Source organism: Pelophylax lessonae (genome assembly GCF_965119305.1).
Source record: "Pelophylax lessonae genome assembly, chromosome: 3".
Lineage (NCBI taxonomy): Eukaryota > Metazoa > Chordata > Amphibia > Anura > Ranidae > Pelophylax > Pelophylax lessonae.
This window is the reverse complement of record NC_138770.1, coordinates 432,535,271-432,549,332: the sequence shown is the minus strand read 5'-3', so window position 1 is coordinate 432,549,332 and position 14,062 is coordinate 432,535,271. Positions and strand designations below refer to the sequence as shown.

The window sequence follows — 14,062 nt, the reverse complement described above, 5'->3', positions numbered from 1 at the left end:
TTCCATAAATATATCTCATAGTTTGTAGATGCTATAACTTTTGCGCAAACCAATCAATATATGCTTATTGGGATTTTTTTTTTGTAACCAGAAACATGTAGCAGAATACATATTGGCCTAAATTGATGAAGAAATTCGATTTTTTTTTAAATTTTTTTATTGGTTATGTTTTATAGCAAAATGTTAAAATTGTGTTTTTTATTATTCAAAACTGTCTGTCTTTTTTTATTTATAGCGTAAAAAAATAAAAAAAAATGCATGATCGAATACCACCAAAAGAAAGCTCTGTTTGTGGGAAAAAAAGGACAAACATTTTATTTGGATACAGCGTTGCATGACTGCAATTGTCAGTTAAAGTAATGCAGTGCCATATTGCAAAAAAAGGCCTGGTCACAAAGTGGGGGTAAATCTTCCAGAGCTGAAGTCGGTAACACTCATATTAAGGCTAGTATCCTATGAACATTGATGTTCTATGACCAACAGCACTCATAGGCTAGTATCCTATGAACATTGATGTTCTTTGACCCACAGCACAATTTATCATTTTTAGCACCGTACTAAATAAAAATTATAAATTACCATTACTAAGTCTAAAGATCATGCTGTCTTCTCATGAGGGGAGACCTTCGGTGTCTTGTAGGTAGTGGACAATGGACATGTAATGGCTTTGGTTATTTTATGTCATAGAATATCTAAAAGGGTCAGCTATCACTCCCTTAGTTAATTTTTAGCTAAAGGTAAGCCTATAATAAGGCTTACCTATAGGTACAATAATTATTTCCCAATACCTGTCCGTGGATGACAACACTCACTTACCTTTCCATATCAGAACAACAAATTAGAAGATAGGACCACCCTTCTCGTATTCTCTAAAATATTGAAGGGCTTTGTATTTTAGTCCTGAGAGCTAACTAAGCTAACCATGTAATTGATAATAGTCAGTGCAGGCAGCACAGTAAAGCCGGTTATAGATGGATTGAATCTTGTCTGTTTCAGCAGGGACCAGCGAGATTTGATTCATATCTGGGCAAAATGGTTGTACTAAAATTGATCCATCGATCGGCCTAAGTACAACCAGCCAGTCAGATGCAATTACAGCTATAGCCATCAGCAGTAATCCTTATGTTCTGCCAGCAGGGAAGGCTTCCTGGCAGCAGAACACAATAGCGCTGCGGGAGGTTTCCCCCAATATTACTGAATGTGTTGAATGAAGCTATTTTCTTTCCTGCAACTTTGCACATATATGTAATTGATGTACTTTAATTGGATGGTCTGCACAGTGCAAAAGGTCCATATAATTAATGCATTATTGGTGTATGATACTGCACTGGTTTAGGATACCTAGGGATTTTTTAGCGCTGCATGTAAATATACCTTATTTTAGATCAAAATATTTGTATTTTATGCAGCTGCTGAAAGAGATCTTTTTTAACCACTTCTGAACCTGAAGGATTTGCCCCCTAATGACCCGGTCATTTTTTGAGATTTGGCACTGCATTTTTTTTAATGAAAAATTGCACGGTCGTGCAAAGCTGTACCCAAATAAAATTGATGTCCTTTTTTCCCCCACAAATAGAGCTTTCTTTTAGTGGTATCGGATCACCTGTGCGATTTTAATTTTAAATATATAAACAAAAAAAGAGCAACAATTCTAAAAAAAAAAAATTCACATTCAGCTATATAAAATCCCCCCCCCCCCACCCACCCACCCCGCAAAAAAAAGACATTTTCATCCTTTTAGGCCAATTTATATTCTGCTATATATTTTTGGTTAAACAAATCCCAATATGCGTAATTTAAATGGTTTGCGCAAAAAGTTATTGCGTCTACAAACTAGGGGAAAGATTTATATCATTTTTTTTCTTTATTTATTTATTTTTACTAGTAATGGCAGCGATAAGCCATTTTTAGCGGGACTGCGATATTGCGGCGGACAGATCGGACCCCTAACTGACATTTTTGACACTTTTGGGGGGACCCGTGACATTACTACAGTAATCAGTGCTAAAAATATGCACTGTTACTGTAATAATGACACTGGCAGGGAAGGGGTTAACCTAGGGGCGATCAAGAGGTTAATTGTGAGCCTAGGGGAGTGTTTTCTAACTGTGGGGGGATGGACTTGTGAAATTATCATAGAGACCTGTGATCCTATATAGAAGGATCACAGGCGCTCTGTGATCATTTCAGAGAGAACAACAGTCAGCTGTGTTTTCAATAGCTGACCGGTGTTCTCTCTCCGCGGGGAGTGATTGCAGGATGGTTCGGCATCCCTGCTGCCGAGTGGGGGCAGAAGTGCGCCGGAGGCCGCGCATGCTTGCCCCCAGCACTGCTCCCACAAACTGATGTACCCATACGGCGATTTGCACAGCCGAGACAACCTGACACAGTATATATGTGGCGGGCATTCGGCAAGCGGATAATAGTATGGGTTTTAATATTTATTTATTATTCAATAATTTTTTGCTTATGTAGCAAAAAAAAATAAAAAAATACAGTGGTAATTAAATACCACCAAAAAAAACGCTCTGTCTAAAAAATAAAATTAAAAAAAAAAACAATAAAAATGTTATTTGGGAACAGCGTTGCATGATTGAGCAATTACCATTCAAAGTGTGGCAGCACTGAAATGCAAAAAATGGCCTGGGCAGAAAGGGGGTGAAAGTGTCCGGTATTGAGCTGCAGCAAAGTTAAGGCAGCATGGCTGGCAGGCTATGATGCATGCAACACAGCACAGCACAGCACAAAAAAAATATATAATTTAACTGGTCATAAAGTCTGCCAGAGAGGATTAGCAGGGACTATTCTTTACAAGCACTATGCATAGTACTCACTAAAATCACAGGTATACCTCTGTTTAAGACAGTTTCACTATTGGAAACCATATTGCCCAAATTATAGTTGGCTTTACAAAATGTTATACCATGGATAAGTCAATTGTCTCAAAAACATACATTTAGATTTGCTTGAAAATTATTAATGACTACTATTCACCTTTTTAGCACTGTAAGTTTGAATTTAATGATTTATTTTTATCATCACTATTTTCAAACAGTTTATATGACCAAAAAAGATAATAATACAATTTAACTGTGTGCTCTACCCTGTTGCATCATGTAAAATCTATGATCTAGTCATCACCAACAATATCACTGGACTAAGTTTGTACATTTAGATACGTGTCTTCAGTAAAATGAATTGATAGCATGTATAGTGTAACACAAAATCAATCATTCAAAATCAATTAGTGAGGTGCTGTGCAAAAGCAGTATTTTCTACAATCTAATATAATGGTTGGGAGACTACAAAAGAATTGTATCATTTTTTCACTGTCATATTTTATGCTTACTAGTCCACAGTACTTTTAAAAAAGATTTCCTAAATGTATTGTTTATACCCACTTCAAATTAAAATGTAAAAATCAGTAACTTAAGTTAATGTCGTATATAAATTTTCACTCTAATGGTCTTGGAAATTTGCCCAAACTCTTTGTAACGGTACCTCAACTGCTGTGCCCTTCACTTCACTATTCCTTCCTTCAGAACCAACTTTATTTCATTAAGCTAATCTCTAATTCAGAATGAGCAGCTGTCCTGTTGAACGCAAGGTATGCATCTATTTTAGAATTGCATAAGTCAGCAGTGCATGGTTTTTGGACAACTGGACTTTTAACTGTCTGGTTCTCCTAATGTTGATCGGCATTAACCTTTTCAGAACAAGATGATGCTAATTAGGCATCATGATTTTTTTAAAGCTTGCATTCTTCTCTTAGCATGTTTTAGAGGTTTTAAAAACAGTTCCATAGCGCTCCTAGAAACAGTTCCATATACCCGTGTAGAGTAGCAGCACTATACTGATTTACATTCATTTACATTAATAGCTTCCTGCCAAGGCCAATTTTCAACTTTCAGTGCTGTCACACTATGAATGACAATTGCATGGTCATGCAATGCTGTACCCAAATGACATTTTTATTTTTTATTTTTTCACACAAATATAGCTTTCTTTTGGTGGTATTTAAGCACTGCTGAGTTTTTAATTTTTTTGCTAAAAAAAATGAAAAAAGACTGAAAATGTAGAAAAAAAGTTTTTCTTAGTTTCTGTCAGTAAATTTTGCAAATAAGTAATTCTTGTCCTTCACTGATGTGTGCTGATGAGTCACCACTGATGGGCACTTATAGGCTGCACTGATGAGGCAGCACTTATGGGCACTGATGAGGCCGCACTGAGGGGCACTGACTAGGTGACACTGATGAGGAGGCACTAATATGCTGCACTGATGGACACTGATAATTGACACCGATAGAAGGCACTTATAAGCAATGATAGACACTTAGGCAGCACAGATAGGCAGCACTGATGGGCACTGTTTGGTGTCACTGATGGACACTGATTGGTGTCACTGATGGGCACTGACTGGTGTCACTGATGGACACTGCACTGATCATCAGGGCACTGATTGGTGTCACTGATGGGCACTGCTGGGGCTGCACTGATCATCAGGATAAATGGCACTTCCGTGTTTTCATGTGATCTGCTGTGATTTGACACAGCCGATCACATGGGTAAAGAGATGTGTCATCGGGGGCGCGCGAGAGCGGTGACACTGGGGAGACGTCATTTGACGTCATCCCAGAATGAGAGGGGATCCCGCTGGTTAAAGTGCAAAAGTAAAATAAGAACAATGGAGTATTGTCTGTGATACTTTTTTATTTGCATTAACATCCAAATTTTCAGGACAAGCTTTAAGGGTGTACTACTTTCTAAAAAAAGTATCACAGACAGAACTCAATTGTTCCCCTTTGGCCAGGAAGCATTGTTGCTCAATTTGCGTTTCTGGCCCATCTGTCTGTTGTCTACTACCATATATTATGGCATATTTTTAAACTACAATACTGCATCAACATTTTTGTAAGGTTTTGTACATCATAAAATTACACCAAACAACAAACACATTATAAAAGACTGGGTAAATCTGGAAACAATCCAAAAAAGAGAACCTTAAAAGAATCTGTGAGTGTTTTACCTGAATGAAGATCTGTACCTGGTTGATTAGTTAGACCTGAAAGTGAATCCTGTAACTGATACGTCGAAGATGACGAGGTGCCATCCACTGTGTTATTTGGGGTCATGTAGGCTGAATATGTTGATGCTGAGTAATACTGTGCATATTGGTTTTGGCCAAAAGCTGTGTAAGAGGGATAATCCTGGAACAATAGGAACAATTTGTTAAGTGAAGTAGTGAAATTATTATTTGAGATTTGGCAGCAGAGAGGATTAATAAGCTCTTAGCACTAAGTTGAAGGGAGTATTCTTTTACTTCAGGTAGGTTTAATATATTGTTAACACCCAACCAAAGAAAATCGCTTACAAACTGTATGGTCTTAGCACTTTAGTAATGCTAAAAGCACTAACACAGCCTATCATTACAGTAAATTCCAGAAATGATCTTTAACAGGTGGCTATGATGTAATTAAAGACAAAAAAAAGTTGAACACTACCTTTTATTCTGCATGATGTTCTTGATATATTCAAATACATATATACATGCACTGTTCCTTGAAAATGCACACATTTAGATCATGTAAATAAATCAGGTATGACATATGCTTTACATATATTCGTTTTGGTGAAAGTGAGACTCTAGTCCACGACTGTAGGCTTTTTTATGAGAAAAAAACCTTGTCTCTAAAACATAAAAGGCTTGCATTCTACTTGTAAAAGAAAAATCCTAATGTTTATTATAGTAGAACTATGGTCTCCTATTTAAAAAATGCTGAGCCTGCCATTGAACCACATAATGCATCCCTGTGACGGCGTGGCAACAATTCTCCACTGCTCCTGAAGCCAGAACAGTCCCACTCTTACGTAAGCTCTGCTTTCACTACAGTGGGATGAGATATGTTGTAGGGGGTCTATCTCTCAGCATTGTCACTGATGATTCACACGTCCATAGCTTTTCTGTAATGGTTCTCATTTATCCAAGTCATTGTATAGCTAATAGCACCTGGCCACGCCTATTCTTACCCATTGCTTTATGAATTGACAGCATCAAATGTTGCTGAAACCCTCCAACTGTGAACTGTAGTTTCTGGGAAACGAAAATGGATTTGGCTAAGTCAGGGAAGGTAAAGGGAGCTTTTTTATTTTATGATGCTTATGCATTATATAGTAATTGGGTTTGCTTAATGAATAGAATGCATTAAGGTGAAAAACCTTAAGGCTTTAGAACCACTTTAGGCTTTTATGCAATCTATGGCAAAAAAACTAAAAAAAAGGAACCTTTTTTTTTTTAATAATCACCGTTAGTTTAAAAGGAAAATAGTGTTACTGTAGATAAAAGGGACACATTTTATTATATAATTTGCTCCAATTAAAATGACATGAAAACTATGTTCTGGTACAAAGCATTTTATTTACAAATTAAGTTATTTACAACCGAAACAAAGGTTGCCCAATATTGTGCTTTTTCATAATATGACACTAAAAATATTAATGGACAAAGTGCAAAAAATTTAAACAAAAATTTTAAATATAAATTTTTAGAAAAAATAAAAAAAAATCAACAGGAAAATAATTAGGGAAAATAGAAGAAGGAGTTAATTAGGATTAATCAGGATAAACTAAGTGTTATTAGGGGTTAAATAGAAGCTACTTCTATTTTTTAAAAAGTTAAAAGTTAAAAGTAGATTCTATTTAACCCCTAATAACACTTATTTTACCCTGATGAATCCTAATTAACTCCTTCTTCTATTTTGCCTAATTATTTTCCTGCTGATTTTTTTTTTAAATTAAAAAAAAAAAAAAAAAAAAAAAATTTTTACTTGACTCATTGCTTTAACTGAAATCATATCCTGATTGAAACTCCTCCCTTTGAGCTGTAGATGAATGAGACAGAGTAGATACAGGTGATAAGACTCCCTCTCCCACTCCAGATTCTCCACAGTTCCAATGGCTCTCAAAACAGAATGCTCAAAATAGTGCAGTACATCTGCAGTAGCCCAGATATCTGACACTAGTGGAGTACGGCATAAAACTGGAGAGGAGCCCCCTGGATGACTATTAAGGCTTTTACCCTTAGTCTTTAAGGTGAGAGGCTTGGACACCCTGAGGGGAAGGAGAAGCACCCCATTTTTTATAGCACGGTGGTTGGTGAAGGAATAGCACCTGTGGACTTATATTTATTCACCTGCACAATTTTTTTAGTCTTGGGACTTTATTTACACCCAGACCGCGATTTATTTTTCTGCGAAGCACAGAGGACACTTATATATGCACCTGAGCACTTTATCTATCACTAAAGTATGATGAACACATTAAGTGATTTTTAGGTTATTGTTTGTTTTACCCTTGTTCACTATGATTATGAATTTTATGTATATGGTTTAGTTCCCATGTGTATACACTGTGTTAGTCACATACACCAGTTTTAGTTCATTTTATTTATTTATTATTCAATATTATTCACTTACCCAGAAGCGCAGTACCCCCCACCGTTTATATATCTCACACTGTATGGTCACCAGTTCCGGTACTAGCAGCATCTGGGGTCTCCATTTTATCCCCTATCACCCTAGTTTAGACAGCGCAGGACTCATTGTACTATACGATTCATCAGCCTCCAGTATGTGTTTATTAACACTGGCTGGTTTACTAAAACTATAGAACTCATAGTTTGTTGCAGCTGTGCAAGGTAGCCAATCAGCTTCTAACGTCAGCTTGTCCAATTAAGCTTTGACAGCAAAACCTGGACGCTGATTGGTTTCAATGCAGAGCTGCACCAGATTTTGCATGCTCCAGTTTTTAGTAAATCCCCCCTCAATGTGCCAGAGCACAATAGGGAATTACTGGCAAGTGTGCGAGAGAAGGTGGTGGAGCAGCAGAGGGGCAGAAGGTGTGGATTGTACTACAGAGTTCCTGTGTACCCTCATGAAGATTTTCAGATGTCTGTAGTAAGCCCAGTGCCCACAATTGGCTAAAGTGCATGTTTCCCTTTTTACAACACCCTCCTGAGCCCCCCCCCAACACAAATAACTGCGTCCACCCCCTTTGCAGGTCCCTAATTTCCTCCTCTGATGGCTACCGCATACCAACGTCCCATAGACCTGAATGGGCTATATCCATACCGCAGAAGCAACATTGCAGGCAGATAGTTTAGACAATTTTAAGACACAAAACTCTGTGCAAGCTATTGCCTGTAACTTGTTAAGGAGGAAATATATAAAGTTTGCAAGACACCCCAAACACTAACACCTTTCTTGCAAACTGTGTGCTTGCAAACTGATAAAAAGAAGACAACAATTAGCTAAGAGCATGATAACATGATAATGATCGTATGTTTTGAGTGGGAAAATTTGTAAGGAACTGTTCCTTGTCTGGTGTAAATGTGTTCAGATGGCTCAGGTTTCTTCTGTGTATCTTACTCGGAGTTGAAGAGTCTAAGGAATAAATGCATGTGCCAAGTCTATCCTATGGCAAAGTAAAATGTTGGATAATTTTATATTTTCCTGTTCCTTCAGAAATATGGTATCTGCACTCAAACAAGTGGTCAGGAAAGTATTATATTCAATTAGAAGCACATGCAACCTATCATGCTAACAAAAAGTACAAACTATTTTGTGCACTGCATTGAAAAATCTGGATACATTGGGGTATCAATAGCACAAGTCATGAAAATACTAGTCCTTAGGAAGGTATCTTGTCAGTTTTGTGTCCTGACAAAGCCGTAACAACAATGAATTCAACTCAATATAATTATTATGGAAGCATGAACGTACAGCCATAAGGGTTTCTCGGGATGCCGGAGTGGAACAATAATAATAACATAATTATTTGAATGTCCCATTCATGCTTGCCAAAACCAAGGACATAACTATAGATAGCAGCTATTAAAAATAGTGAAACTAATGTGCCAGACTTCTTTGAAAGGATGTCACAACATGCGTTATTATTGTATAATTGCACAGGTGTCAACAATGTGAATGACCTTAAAATGTACTTGAAGCAAAAAAGGGTCTATCAAGACTTAAAGTAGAACTCCAACTGAAATGGATTTTTTTTAAGGTCCATCTTCCCCTTTCTGTATTAAAAAAATATGTATTCCCATTTTCTACTTTCCTTACCCAACTCCAGACTTGTTCTCAGCTTCCAGAACAACATGAAGGTAACCTAGTGCTTAATGGCAATCTCTTACCATGACTCAAAGTTACCCCAGACTTGCCTGAGAGGACAACTCATAAAAGGAGGGATTCATTAAAGGGGGGAGGCATAGGTCAGTTGCTTTGACATAGACACACCCCACCAGAACAACATATCACAAGTGCCCTTTCTCTATGCCTGTGTAGATAATCTCTTTGGATTCAAGGCAGCAGCACTGTTTTTCTAGTAAAGGAATGGACGTGGAGAGGGACAGAGTGAAATGTAGATACAGTAGGTAGAGTTGAATAGTCCAATAGGTGAGAACTGAGGCAGGGTTGATAATGCTGCTTGGGATTTTTGTGCAGCAGAGGCAATGTTGTCATCCACAAGTTAGGAAGTTAGCAGTACACTAGATTATGGACAGGACTATCAAGTATTTTCATTTGAAGCATTTAAAATGGATAAAATATAGGGAATTTGGCACATTTGCAGAATCCTATGTTGTGATCACCATTACAAAATATCCGTAAAAACGTACCCATTTTAAAGCTGAACTCCAGGTAAACATGTAAATATGCAATGAAATATATAGATGCTAAAAAAAGCTTTTGTATTTATATGCATCCTGTCCTGATATTTACATGCCAGGCAATACATGACTAGCATGAGAGAAGACTTGATTTTTCTCTGCTACAGTTAGGTAACCCTTATAGTTCTTGCCAGGGCTGACCATAGAAGGATGGGGGTACAGGCAGTGTGGCCCCCTTCCATCACCCTCCCACAGGGGGTCACTGCACTCTAGATGACACCAATGAAGATGGAGGAGGAGGAGGAGGAGAAGAGATGGCAACAGGGCTTAAGTCTGGGCCAGTAAGGTAGTAAAAGGCTGACCTCTCTGCTTTCCCCTGCAGGGATTCCCCTGCCCTGCCACTATATACTGACCTCCTTCTAATTACTGCTCCCTGCACTGCCACTGCACACTGTCAACTGTCCTGACTTGCCACTATATGCTGCCCAATGCACTGCCTTGCCACTACTTACTGCCCTGCCCTGCTTTTATATACTGCCACACCACTAAAAACTGCCCTGCCTCGGCATACTGCCCACTGCCCTGACCTGCTACTACATATTTCCCATTGCCCTTACCTGCCACTAAATGCTGCCTACTGTACTGAACTGCCATAACCACAGTACCTAATGTCCAGGCCAGCCACTACATACTGTCTTGACCTGTCAATAAATACTGTCCACTGTGCTGACCTGCCACTACATACTGTACTGCCCTGACAGTACATACTCCCCACTACCCAGCCCTTACACACTGCTCACTGCCCTGCTACTACATAATGCTTTGTGTCACTCCACACTGCCCAACACTACTATTTTATACAGCCTACTTCACTGACACTATATATAAAGTTCACTGCACTGCAAGTATATATAGCTCACTGCACTACCACTTGTATACTGTACTGCCACTGCAGACTATTCACAAACTGCCTTACCACTACATACTGTTAATGTATTGCCTTACCACTGCATACTGTTCATTGATTGCTCTACCACTGCATATTGTTCATTACTGCCCCTGGCACTGCATACTTTTTACACTTCATACTTTTTATTACTGTTCTGCCACTGCCAGTACTTACAGCCCACAGTCTGCTCTGCATTGTCACTAGGTACTGTGCATGGCCCTGCATGTCTTTACAATTACATACTGCTTACTTTCCTATCATTACACAACTCTGCAACAAACAACACAGCTCTGCACTGACAATTTATACTGCTCACTGCCTTGCACTGCAATCTGTTCGACAAACATTCTCTATGTAATGCCCTGCACTGGCACTACAAACTTTGGCCGCACATAGCACTCCACCTCCAACTTGTGACTGGCCAATGAATTGAGAAGCGGCACGCTAATGAGCGTATCTGTAACCATGTTCTCTACCCCTATCATCATGTGCCTTGTACTGCAGCATAACTGAATGGCTAAATGTGCTGCTACCCCCCCCCCTCCACCCTCAGCTCTGCTGTACTGGAACTACAAGAGGCTGATTCCAATTCAGGTATTTAAATTGCTTGCATTTAAAAACGCATTCAAAGGTGTACTTGAAGGCTGGTACATGTGGGCTAAATATTGGCTAGTATCGGCCTGTAGACAGAAACCAGCCAACGTTCAGCCTGTGTGTATAGCACCTCATTCAACAGATGCCGGTCTCACAACTGGCTTCTGTCCAATGAGCTTGTCTGAAAACCAGCATCCGATCAGTGCTCACAGCCAATAGCTGGGGGGGGGGGGGTGAATATATTGGTAGCCTCAGACTGTGTTGAGAATCCTTCCTAACTTCTCTTTCATTATTTTCACAAGTCTTGTGAGACTTCAGACACAGAGGCATCAATGTACAGTCAGGGCTGTACAGGAGGAAGACTGCTGGCAGTATACATCATACAACCAGGAAAATTGATTATCTCTACAATGGTAAGCGGAATCACAATATGCAGAGGGCAAGGTCAGGCTCTGGGCACTAAAACACAAACTGCATGGGTAATCATTTTACATGTTTTTACTAAAATTAGATGTAAAGCCTATGTAACCAGAACAAGGCCACAAAGAACATCATCTAAACCAAGGGTCTTCAAACTATGGCCCTCCAGCTGTTCAGCAAACTACAATTCCCATCATGCCTAGTCATGTCTGTGAATGTTTTACAATGCCTCATGGGATGTGTAGTTCCGCAACAGCTGGAAGACCGTAGTTTGAGGATCCCTGAATTCTAAACTGTGTAACAGTGCATAGCAAATTTTGTCAATCAGTCATTCATTACCTTCTAAAAGCTATCTATTGGAAGTTATGTGACTGCTTCCCTTGTCTTCTGCAGAGATTAGGGCTGCAACTGTAGGTGTAAAGTAGCAGCACTAAGCATCACTTCCTGCATTCAGCAAGCTGCTGCAGCTGCCATTCATCATGCCCCCCACTGTGTTACTTAGCATGGAGCAATTGCATGGGAGCGGTCAGCCCCTTCTTCCCCAGTGACAGCATTAGGATTTCGGAGGTAGTGGCTCTCTCACCATGCCATGCTGCTGTTTAAAATACAGTGAAGGAAAGCAAGACAACACTGTAAAAAAAAGTCATCAACTTTCATACAGCATTGTCACCTTTCAGCAGGAAGTTATCCTTAAGCATTATTACTGGCAGAATCAACAGGTATGTGGTCTGTTGAAAATAGATGGCAGTTGGAACATTTTATAAAAGAGAAGGATAATATTGGCTTTTGCCTGGACATACACTTAAGCAATTCAATGAATAATATATAGATAATGTAACATCTTTATGACAAAGTCTGCTCTAAAACAGTAAAGTACAATTGTTTCTCTGTTCCATGAAAATGCCAAGTAATTTCTTACCTGTTGAGGACTACTAAAGTTGGTTGAATTTGAGACTGAGTTATTTGCATAAATACTAGATGATGGGGTAAAACTAGAACCTAAAAGAAAAATATATAATCATACATTGGCATTTACAATAGGTACAATACAACATCAAATGCACAGTAAACATGGCTGTAAATAAAGCCAGCCATACATGGATCAATATTTGACCCTTTTAGCAGGGACCAGCCAAATTTCGATCCATGTATGGGCAGGCTGGTTGTAAATAAATCAATCTACGGATTGACTTCTGCACAACCAGCCTGATGGAAAATTTCCACACGATCGGTGCCGCTATAGAAAGCAGTGCTGATAAGTATTATTTTAATGGTGGGGAAGTCTCACTACTGTCAAATTACAATATTTCAGTAGGAGTGATTGCCCTATCCATATCAAGTGTGTTGACGGGGAAATCAGGTCATTTTCTTTGTTCAACCCTTTGGTTGAATGAAAAAAAAAATGAAGCATGTATGGGCTGCTTTAATAACAACACAATGCAAACATCACAAAACATGTTAGAAGAAACCACAATTTCACATTAAACTACAACGACGTGTATTATGTCACGCATGATCTGTATGCTTTGAGATTTTAGTTAGCACACCTGGCATCTGGTAAGAGTATGGTGTTTGGCCTGGCTGAGGTGTAGAAAACCCGGGGCTGTAGCTTAAGCAACCACTTTGAAGAGGAGACTGAGTTTGTGGAAGTCCACTTTCTGTTTTGATTCCCGGAAGCATTACTCCCAGATCTGCATGAGACAAATACATTTTGTAAGAGAGAAAGAACAGCGGCCATAGAAAATGCAAATAATATAGAAAGACGAGTATACCATAGGTTGGTAAACTGTAAGGCTGTCCAGTCTGTGAGTATGCTGTGTAAACGGTAGGCTGTTGCATTCCAGAGTATTGGGTTTGGCCAGCGTAGGCTGACATTGTCTGAGCAGCTGGAGTTGACAGAATGTGAGGATAAGGCCTAAAAATATATAAACAATCAATTCAGGTTAATTTAAAGTATATTTAAATTCAAAAACAAAAATACAACTTGTCATACTGCCAGTAACAGGCTTCTTGTCCCAGTTAACAATGCTTACTCACCGTTCTGTATTTATGAAGGCGCAACAGTGTAGGCCAGACAGCGTGTTAGGACTACAGAACACCCTACTACACCTCTATAACATGAGGGAAGTGTTCTGTAGTTCTAACACACTTACTAATAACAATGCCTAAGATAGTGCTGTAGAGTGCGCAAGACACAGGTCAGCACTGAAATAGTCTCAGAATCAACAGGTATTTTTTGGCCTTATCAAAAAGATAGAACAGAACATTTTCAGTGGTATATTACACTGACTAGAATGGAGCAAATGGGGTTGATTTACTAAAGGCAAACAGGCTCTTCACTTAGCAAGGGATGTTGCACAGTGCAAGGGAATCTAATAAATGTGGTGAAATTTCATTTTGCAAGGAATACCCATTTGTATGCAAGAAAAAGA

The 14,062-nt window shown here is 38.9% G+C and overlaps 1 protein-coding gene across 8 annotated transcripts in view; it reads right to left on the bottom strand.

Moving 5' to 3' along the window:
* EYA4 (EYA transcriptional coactivator and phosphatase 4) overlaps positions 1–14,062 on the bottom strand; it is a 374,365-nt gene that overhangs the window by 71,229 nt on the left and 289,074 nt on the right. For 6 of the 8 annotated variants that reach the window (XM_082249699.1, XM_082249700.1, XM_082249702.1 and 3 more), the window contains 4 exons: positions 13,403–13,545; positions 13,178–13,321; positions 12,550–12,629; positions 5,027–5,207 (listed from right to left, as the gene is read on the bottom strand). In XM_082249699.1, coding sequence (XP_082105825.1) covers positions 5,027–5,207; positions 12,550–12,629; positions 13,178–13,321; positions 13,403–13,545 — 548 coding nt within the window. The remainder of the gene's footprint in view (positions 1–5,026; positions 5,208–12,549; positions 12,630–13,177; positions 13,322–13,402; positions 13,546–14,062) is intronic. The other 2 variants (XM_082249701.1, XM_082249703.1) reach the window with 1 other exon arrangement.